This window comes from Cetorhinus maximus, chromosome 7 (assembly GCF_964194155.1).
Source record: "Cetorhinus maximus chromosome 7, sCetMax3.hap1.1, whole genome shotgun sequence".
NCBI classification, from domain to species: Eukaryota; Metazoa; Chordata; class Chondrichthyes; order Lamniformes; family Cetorhinidae; genus Cetorhinus; species Cetorhinus maximus.
In genome coordinates, this window is record NC_135885.1 from 3,842,234 (window position 1) to 3,852,646 (window position 10,413).

The 10,413-nt window shown below is 46.5% G+C and overlaps 2 protein-coding genes across 4 annotated transcripts in view; both read left to right on the plus strand.

Annotated features, from left to right (window-relative positions):
* LOC144682559 (nuclear mitotic apparatus protein 1) overlaps window positions 1-6,894 on the plus strand; it is a 56,804-nt gene extending 49,910 nt beyond the window's left edge. For both annotated transcript variants that reach the window (XM_078544996.1, XM_078544995.1), the window contains exons 6-11: window positions 1,047-1,135; window positions 1,873-1,953; window positions 2,803-2,893; window positions 3,937-4,051; window positions 5,906-6,066; window positions 6,701-6,894. In XM_078544996.1, the coding sequence (XP_078401122.1) occupies window positions 1,047-1,135; window positions 1,873-1,953; window positions 2,803-2,893; window positions 3,937-4,051; window positions 5,906-6,066; window positions 6,701-6,879 (716 nt within the window). In that variant the 3' untranslated portion in view covers window positions 6,880-6,894. The remainder of the gene's footprint in view (window positions 1-1,046; window positions 1,136-1,872; window positions 1,954-2,802; window positions 2,894-3,936; window positions 4,052-5,905; window positions 6,067-6,700) is intronic.
* Window positions 1-10,413, plus strand: part of folr (folate receptor) — an 81,993-nt gene that overhangs the window by 51,030 nt on the left and 20,550 nt on the right. The gene's annotated exons all lie outside the window — the stretch shown is intronic.

Sequence of the window (10,413 nt, forward strand, 5' to 3'; positions counted from 1 at the left end):
CTCCCCATCCCGCTCTTTCCTCCTCCTGCCCCCAAGCAGTTTATGTCACCAAGTTCCACATTCTCACCGCTCTGTGTAAAGAAATTTCTCTGGATTTATTAGTGACTATCATATCTGTTGTCCCAAGTTTTGGTGTCTCCCACAAGTGGAAGCATCTCCTTTACATCTACCCTATTAAACCTTTTTCATAATTTTGAAGACCACTTATCGGTTTCACTGCTAAGTCCCCCTTTTGTAGGGAAAAAAGCCAGAACTGTTCAGCTTTTCCTGATGGGTATCCTTGTCAAAGTGTGCATGCTAGTTAAGGGAATAGGAAAAATGAACCTGAATTTATTTTTTTTTTTGCGAGTAGACACCATTCAAACTAGTGAGTTTTAAGACCATAAGGGAAAATGATTCATGAAAATTGATCAACACATGAAATAAACTTCAGATAAAATGGTACAGGTGAAATGCCGGGAATCATTTTTGAAGAGGATTCGATGCTGCAGTGGAGGAGTGTAAGGGTTGTTCTGAATCACTGAATTGAGATGGAGTGAGTAAGCTTTCTCATCTGTAATTATCTTGTGAATGGGACTTGGTCAAGGATTCCTTTCCTCCAACCACAGGAGCATAATCAGACAAAAATAAAATTGACACCGAGATAGTGAATCAGATGTTGGAAATAATTATCAAAACTCAGTCAAATTGATGGATTTTGAAAAGCAACTTAGAGGAGAGAGGTGGAGAAACAGAGGTTTAAGGAAGGAATTCCAGAGCTTTGGAACTAGAAAGCTGAAGTCAGTGATGGTGGAGCAATAGAAATCGGTGGTGCACAAGAGACCAGAGTTAGAGGAGCAGAGATCTCGGAGAGCTACAAAGATGGGGAATAAGTTGCAATTTAACAGTGGGGAGGGAACGTTTATACGGGACACATAGAGTCAATTGTTTTATACCGTATAACTCTTTTGCTAGTGGCATCTGGAAATGTTGGTGATTATCCTTTTAACGTGTTGAGCATCACATCCCTGAATAGTAACATCCTCATTCCTCTTCCTTAACTGCAGACCTGTGCAGGTACAAACCTGCTGATGGAAGTGTGATTTCCTGGCAGAAGATCTTGCAGGGAGAGGATGTGGAACTTGAGATGGCGAAGGTAAGCCAGTCTGGGCCATGTGTGCATATGTGGTCCTGATGAGAAGGGCATGAGCAAAGACTGTTTTTAACTCCCTTCCTGAGTCAGAAAGATGCTTCAGCATGCAACTCTGTCATTCCTGGAAAGCAAGGCAATGGTGCAGGCTCAGATTTAGTCTCTGACTTTACCTTTGCTGCGTTACCTGATTGCAGTCAGGCAGCAACAAGGGCGCCATCACTGCCACAGTCACCCTAGGGTAAGGGAGAAGAATATTAACCACTGATTTCGCTTCCACTTGTTGCCCAGCAACCCCTCACTGGAAAGTAAGTCTCTAGGCTTTGGGTAAGGACAGGTTGCAATGCACCCCTTGGTGAAATAGTGTGCCAACATTTCGCTGTTTGTAGCGAGGAACGGAACCTTGGTCTGTGGAATCTGAAATGGTACCCCAGAATGAGTCATGCCTTTAGGATTGGAGAGTTGGGTAAGGGAGTGTTGCCGTTTTCCTCAATGGTTTGCTGTACCAGTGGAGTTCCTCATATGGTGAAAACTGGGACATGTATAGTGTGCCGTTAATCTGGCCAGGACCACCGCAGTCTGGCCACTGAAGAGCATTGAAAGCCCTCACAAGTTACCGGAAACAGGATGGGGTTGACTTGGCAAAGTAATGTGACCTGCGTTGCCTGACCTGTGTACGCAAACTGAGTGTGAGATGAGAAAGCGAGACTTCTATTCATCGTCTTTTTTTGTGTTCTCTGCAGGTGGTTGTTCTCCTGCTCCATCTCCACACCATGGCCAAGCAAAACCCATGGGAGTTTGAATCTCTTGACATAGACACCCAGGTAAACAACAAAACGTTCCTCCTTTTTCTCTGTCCCTCTCCCCTTCTTTGGGTCGTGGGTGACGCTGACAAGTTCCTGAGAAGGTGGTAGCTGACCTCCTTGTTGAACCACTGCAGTCCATATGGTGATGGTGTTCCCACATTTTGGACTTCAGGTTGTTGACCCAATTGAATGGAACGTGCTTGGGTTCCAATGACATTGGTGGAGGTTGCAGGGGAGGGAAGTGACCTTGGTGAGTTGCTGCAATGGATCCTGTAGATAGCACACACTGCAGCCACAGCTAGTGATGAAAAGGGGCCTGGTGAAGTGACGCCAACCAAGCTAACTTCTTGCCCTGAATGGTTTTGAGCTTCTCAAATCTCCACAAACAGCAATATGATAGGCAGATAAATTTGTAGGTTATCTGTGATGTTTGTTCAGGGATTATTATAGGCCTAGGGAGAAGGTCAAGGGCATGGCACTGCTGAAGATCGAGGTGCTGTAGAGTAGCTGGTGCCTGTGGAACCAGAGGGATAGTACCTCTGGAAGGAATATTCAGCTGGGGATAACTCCAGGAAATGTTCACATAACAAATAAGATTCCTTATTTATTCTCCTGTTGCTGCAACAACTTCATCCTAAATATTCATTACAAAGCACACAACATCAAAGCTGTGTGTTCATTTTATTCTGCTTGTTCTCAAATTCAGACCCCTCTCCGCTTCCTGAAACTTTATCCAGGGCCAAGTTTTCTGAGAAATGTGGAAAATCTAGCCCCTGATTTGTAGCATTTTGCACACTTGGTCCTATTTATTGATCTTAAAACTTGAAATTAACTCTCTTTCCACTCCACCCCCCTTTTCCTTCACAGGGTGAACTTGTGGGAATGCTTCGCTATGTTCTCAACAACGAAGAAGGAGTTTATTTGGATAATAACTTGGCCACGTTCTTGCGGAGTCGAGGTAACTTGTATTTAGTAAAATTTATTTAGGAGGGAATAAACTTTCCCCAACAGTTAAATGAATGTATGAATCATTTTCAGACTTATCTGTGCATTGGGCACGGGGGAAAAGCCATCGAAGGGCTCCAGCATCCTGGGAGATTGGGGGGGGCAAAGTCAAGACCTTGCTTTCAATTCAGGCATCTTCTGACCATGCTCCCCTGCTCCTGGAGAGAAGCAGACATGCCCAAACCCATTTCTTAATTTGGTTCTGAAATAATTTGTTGTTTTTTTAGGAATATAGGAGGAGTCTGTTCATCTGATCTGTTTCTTAATTCCATTTACCTACCTTAGTTCTGTGGGCCTCCTAGGGAATTAAGGGATACAGGGAGTGGGCTGGAAAATGGAGTTGAAGCCCAAGATCAGCCGTGATCATATTGAATGGCAGAGCAGACTTGATGGGCTGTGCTGTCCATCCCTGCTCCTATTTCTTATGTTCTTATGACTCTTAATACCCTTACCCAACAAATACCTCGCGATCTCAGTTTTTAACATTTTCAGTTGATCTCCTCCCAGGCTCTGATTTTTGGGGGAGACAATTCCTAACTTTCACTCCCCTTTGTGCTTCCTGACATCACCCCTGAATGGCCCGGCTCAAATTTTAAGATTCTGCCCCCTTGTTCTGGACTCCCTCTCTATTTCTCTGTATCTACACTATCAATTCCTTCAAGAGTCTTCAATACCCCCGAAAGGGAGATGGTGGTGTAGTGGTATTGTCACTGGACTAGTAATCCAGAGGACCATGCTAATGTTTGGGGGCAAAGGTTCAAATCGCACCACTGCAGCTGGTGGAATTTAAATTCAAACTAATAATCTGGAATTGAAAAGTTAGCCTCGGTAATGATGACCACGAAACTATCATTGTGACCTTGCCACATACCACGAAAGAGTAAATTTTTAAAAATCGCCCCTTAATCTTCTATATTCGAAGGGTTACAAGTAATGCAACCTTGGAAACCTCGGCCCCACCATGCTGTTTAATGTTTCCTTTTTTTTCCTTTCTAGCCTCGTCTCCAGTCGCCCGCTTATTCGGCGCCAGTTCAGATGAGACTAACTCGCCACCATTCTGTGGGAAAACTGGAGGGCAAAAAACAAAATTCCTGACCTCCAGTGTGTACAGGTCGGTGCCCTGACATAATTCTGGTGTCCAGACTTGCTCTCTCCGCTCATTAGTGTACAGTCCCCACCTTTTTAAAACAAGCAGTCATATCACACTTAAAGCAAAAACCATCACATGTTTGCATTAATGTCAATTTCAAGGTTTCTGTTTACAACAGGAGTAGACTGTCCAGCCAATTTTGTTGCACCATATCCTTTAAGGCCAATTCTGGCGAAAATTCATGTACCTTAAATGTTACCTCTGTTACCCTCTTCATAGGTGCTGCTAGACCTTTTGTCCCCTTTAGTCCTAGGCTTCCTAACCAGTGGAAATAGTTTCTCTCTATCTACCTGACAGTTCCCAGCATGTTAATTATATAGTTAGGGTACATAGGCAGAGGGCATCGTTTAATTAAATACCTAGAGTACTTAGAAAGAGAGACTGCTGGGACACAGTGGCAGTAGGTAGAAGGCATTCATATGTAATGTTGCCTTCTGTAAAAGTATTAGTATCTAGTTTTTTTTCACCAACTGGCTAAGGATTCAGTTAGCAGCCTTTAACATCCTGAAAATTTTGATTGAGTCACCCCTTACCTTTCTAAATTCAGCGAAATGCAACTCTTTTTTTTCTGTACTCACTCCTCGTAATATAACCCTTGGAGTCTTGTGTCTTAAGAACTCTGCTTATTTTGGGCCAAAGTAGGCCCACACCTCGTTAAGCTGCACTTGAATGCCAGGGCAAAATGTAAGTAAAATAACAAAAGCAAAATACTGTGGATACTAGAAAGCTGAAAAAAAACCAGAAAATGCTGGAAAACTCAGCAGGTCAGACAGCTGTGGAGAGAGGAAGCATTTTACCTGCACACCTGCTAAAGTGCACTGAATGCAGTAAGAGAGCCTTCATTTTTAATATTTTCGGATGAGAATTGTGCCTCAAAAGTTGTCATGGCGCTGGAGATTTTTGCCATTTAAAGATTGTCCAAAGGAGCACAAGAACTCATTATCATCCCAGTGAATTTGTTCCTGCCGTTGTTCAGCTATACTAAATGGCTCAGATTTGAAAATTGTCTATTAAATATAGACCCCTGGTACATGGGAACAAGGCAGGGGGACATTCAGCCCCTCAAGCCTGTTCCACCATTCAACCAGGTCATGGCTGATCTGTATCTTAACTCCATATACATGCAGTACTTGCATTGGTTCTATCCCTCTTGATACCCTTGCCTAACAAAAAATCTATTCATCTCAGTTTTGGAATTTTCAATTGACCTTCAACATCCACAAGTTTTTTTGTGGCGGTGGTGGGTGGGCAGAGAGAGAGAGAAAGAGAGTTCCAGATTTCCTCTCCCCTTTGTGTGCAGAAGTGCTTCCTGACATCACGCCTGAACGGCTTGGCTCGAATTTTAAGATTGTGTCCCCTTGTTGCAGACGCCCCACCAGAGGAAATAGTTTCTCTCTGTCTATTAACCATTTGTCTGTCTTAAATATGATTCACTCCTTAATCTTCTGCCACCGCCATCATTTGGGACTGTTATTTTATTGCGTTTCCCTCTTCTTGTCACTGATGTTTCAGCTATTGTCACAGTACAAGTTTTGCTCTGCAGCCTTACACGATCAACTAACTGGAACAGATATCATTTTAAAATTTTATTATCATGTTATACCGGCTATCTTGCTCTCACTTTCACACAAACTTGTTCACTGAGCCCTGGAGACTGTGCACGCTGTGTGCATCTTTTTTTTTCTTGAGAGCTGTTCCTGTCTTAGCATCTGCTGGTCCTGAATGAGGACGGTTGATTAGATGAAAGACCTAAAGAGAAGGTCCATAAGAGTTTGGCAGCTTTTATCTTGATCCTTTCCTTTTTTTTTTTAGCAGTTCTGCACCGTCTAACTCTCCGACGTCACCAATGCGGGACTTCATGCAGACCCCATTAGTCCAGATGCGGCGGATGAAGAAACAGCTTGCGGACGCTCGAACGCTTCGCGACGACTTGGAGATCGAGCTGACTGAGGCCCGCAAGCTGGTTACCGAGCAAGGTAACAGATGAGAAACTGTTTGATTTCTTTAGTATATGATTTTTTTTCATGTAATGTGGGTGAGGAGTTTTGAGGTGACTGTTCCCAAGATGGCCTCGTTCTTGTCCTCCTCAGCAATGGAGGTCACCGGGTTGGGAGGTGCTGTGATGCACCCATCCTGTGTAGGTGATGGAAAGCACAGGTGCTGGCACCAACAGGGATGGCAGTCAGACGGATGGCTCAATAAACAATCATAGAGCCCTTTTTTTTTAATATTCCCATTTTTGGTATGTGGGTATCACTAGGAAGGCTGGCATTTGTTGCCCACCCCTAGTTAGGGATGGGCACTTCCTTGCAGGGAATGGTTACAGGTGAACCTGGCTCAGGCTTTGACTGGGAAGCTTTTCACTGTAAAAATTCTGTGCTGTGTGGGTCCGGAGCGGGAGACCATGAGTGGGGGCTGCGTTGTGTGAGCTGTAATTGTTCGGATGAGACGTATATTTTTTCTGACCTCACTTACCTCTTGGATGAGGGTGGTCAGTGCACATGGAAGCGTAGGGAGGGTCACCAACATCAGCAGAGCTAATTGGGAATCGGGGGCGCAAGGACTCATCCTAATGCTATTTCTTGTGATTTCCTCGTTGCCTTTCACTAGAAACCCAGATCTCTATTATGCAACAGAAGATCGAGAATCTCGTGAAGCTGACTGAGAAACAGGCCAGCGAGGAGGAGCCTGATGAACTCCATAATCTGAGGGATAAATATGAAAGGTATCGCTGTAGCCCCATAATCTCTACTGAAGGCAGGGATAGTACAGGGATTCTGAAACACTGAACAGAGAGGATAGTCAAGTCACAAAGTAGTTACAGCATGGAAACTGGAAATTTATCCCATGTCTGTGTTTATGCTGCACAAGCTGCCTCCAATCCTCCTCCTCCTCATCCGATCAATATATCTGCAATTCCTTCCTTCCTTCATGTGTTTATCTAGTTCTTCTTTGAATTCATCTGTACTATTCACCTCAATCACTCCATGAATAGCAAGTTGCATGTCCTCCCCACTCTCTGGTTGAAATGCTTCTCCTGAATCCCCTCTCAGTTTTATTACTGACTAGGGTCTCTACTTTTGGTCTCCAGTGTCAGTGGACACATTTTCACTGTCTGACCAATCGATCTTTTTCATAATCTAAAGACCTCTATCGATCATTCTGCAGTCGTCCCTTTTCTAGCAAAAAGAGCTCCAGCCTGTTCAAAATTTCCTGATTGGCATAACTGCTTGGGTTTGGTATTATTCCATAAGGCAGGGGAGTAGGCCATTTGGCCCATTGAGTCTGCTCCGCCATTCAATTAGATCATGCTGACTTGATGATCCTCAACTCCATTTTCCTGCCTTTTCCCCCATAACCCTCGATTCCCTTACTGATTAAAAATCTGCCTGTCTCAGCCTTGAATGTATTTTAACTACCAAGGCTCTACAGCCCTCTGCAGTAAAGAATTCCACAGATTCACTACCCTCTGAGAGAAGAAATTCCTCCTTGTTTCTGTCTTAAATAGGTGACCCTTTACTCTGAGATTGTGCCCTCTGGTCCTAGACTCTCCCACAAGGGGAAACAACCTCTCAGCATCTACTCTGTCAAGCCCCCTGTTTCAATAAGGGCACCTCTCATTCTTCTCAACTCCAGTGACTACAGGCCCAACATACTCAACCTCTCCTCATATGAAAATCCCTCCATACACGGGATAAACCTAGTGAACGTTCTCTGGACTGGTATTCTAGTAAACAGATTTTGTACCTCCTCCAGTGCCTCCATGTCCTTCTTGTACAATGGAAAGCAGAACTGTACACAGTACTCCATGTCATCTAAACCAGGTTCTATACAGGTTTAACGTAATTCTCTGCTTTTCAATTCTAACCTTCTAGAAATAAAACATTGCTACTTGTTTTTAATTTTAAATTTGCCACCATCGTTACTTTTAGTTAGGTGACTGTCCACTACGGACAAGGCAACAAGAGGTGTCTGCTGTTTCTGCCTGAGGAGCTTCCCTTCATCTATGCTTCGGCTTTCAAAACCCAGAGCTTTGGCTTGAGGTATCTGTGCTCCACATGTCCAGTCTGTACCCCAGTGCCTTCACCAGTGGTGATCTGGGAGAGAGGAGGGTTCCCTACAGGAGCTGTTGCCATGGCTCTGCGCTGCTACCCAGTGTATGCCCTGTCTGGGACTTTGGGGCCCACTCAGTCCATTGTTTGATTTGTTTTTCTTCGCTTTTCATGTTTTTTATTTTGGCTCCTGCGATCAAAAACTTCAAGGCTTCCAACTACAGATATCTGTAGCGCTGTTGGGAGGTGTTTGTATTTCTGATGCTGGTTTGACTGGAGAATTTTTCTGACGAATATATGTTGTGTATTTTGTTAGGAATTAGAGATAGTTTAAGTAAGTTGTACTTGTGGGTGTTAGGAATGAAGTTTAATATGTGTTTCTGTATTAGTGTGGTAAGAAGAGGGGAAAGTTGAGTTTTAGTTTCACTTTAAAAGATGCCTGCATTTTAATGAGATTTTGTGACTCTTGAAGGGGAGTTAAAGCAAGCAATGTCAAGTAAAAAACCTATGCTGTTCCCTAGCAACAGGGGCCCAGAGAGAGTGAGCATGCATGTGTGTGCACACTCTCTCTCTCTCTCACACACTCTCTCTCACACACTCTCTCTCACACACTCTCACTCTCTCTCCCTCTCTCTCTCCCACTCTCTCTCCCACTCTCTCTCCCACTCTCTCTCCCACTCTCTCTCCCACTCTCTCTCCCACTCTCTCTCCCACTCTCTCTCCCACTCTCTCTCCCACTCTCTCTCCCACTCTCTCGCCCACTCTCTCTCTCCCACTCTCTCTCCCCCACTCTCTCTCTCTCACACTCTCTCCCTCTCCCGCTCTCTCCCTCTCCCGCTCTCTCCCACTCTCGCTCTCTCCCACTCTCGCTCTCTCCCACTCTCGCTCTCTCCCACTCTCGCTCTCTCCCACTCTCGCTCTCTCCCACTCTCGCTCTCTCCCACTCTCGCTCTCTCCCACTCTCGCTCTCTCCCACTCTCGCTCTCTCCCACTCTCGCTCTCTCCCACTCTCGCTCTCTCCCACTCTCGCTCTCTCCCACTCTCGCTCTCTCCCACTCTCGCTCTCTCCCACTCTCGCTCTCTCCCACTCTCGCTCTCTCCCACTCTCGCTCTCTCCCACTCTCGCTCTCTCCCACTCTCGCTCTCTCCCACTCTCGCTCTCTCCCACTCTCGCTCTCTCCCACTCTCGCTCTCTCCCACTCTCGCTCTCTCCCACTCTCGCTCTCTCCCACTCTCGCTCTCTCCCACTCTCGCTCTCTCCCACTCTCGCTCTCTCCCACTCTCGCTCTCTCCCACTCTCTCTCTCTCCCACTCTCGCTCTCTCCCACTCTCGCTCTCTCCCACTCTCGCTCTCTCACACTCTCTCTCTCTCACTCTCTCTCTCTCACACTCTCTCTCACACTCTCTCTCTCTCTCACACTCTCTCTCTCTCACACTCTCTCTCACTCACACTCTCTCTCACTCACACTCTCTCTCACTCACACTCTCTCTCACTCACACTCTCTCTCTCTCCCACTCTCTCTCCCACTCTCTCTCCCACTCTCTCTCCCACTCTCTCTCCCACTCTCTCTCCCACTCTCTCTCCCACTCTCTCTCCCACTCTCTCTCCCACTCTCTCTCCCACTCTCTCTCCCACTCTCTCTCCCACTCTCTCTCCCACTCTCTCGCCCACTCTCTCGCCCACTCTCTCTCTCACACTCTCTCTCCCCCACTCTCTCTCTCTCACACTCTCTCCCTCTCCCGCTCTCTCCCTCTCCCGCTCTCTCCCACTCTCGCTCTCTCCCACTCTCGCTCTCTCCCACTCTCGCTCTCTCCCACTCTCGCTCTCTCCCACTCTCGCTCTCTCCCACTCTCGCTCTCTCCCACTCTCGCTCTCTCCCACTCTCGCTCTCTCCCACTCTCGCTCTCTCCCACTCTCGCTCTCTCCCACTCTCGCTCTCTCCCACTCTCGCTCTCTCCCACTCTCGCTCTCTCCCACTCTCGCTCTCTCCCACTCTCGCTCTCTCCCACTCTCGCTCTCTCCCACTCTCGCTCTCTCCCACTCTCGCTCTCTCCCACTCTCGCTCTCTCCCACTCTCGCTCTCTCCCACTCTCGCTCTCTCCCACTCTCGCTCTCTCCCACTCTCGCTCTCTCCCACTCTCGCTCTCTCCCACTCTCGCTCTCTCCCACTCTCGCTCTCTCCCACTCTCGCTCTCTCCCACTCTCGCTCTCTCCCACTCTCGCTCTCTCCCACTCTCTCTCTCTCACTCTCTCTCTCTCACACTCCCTCT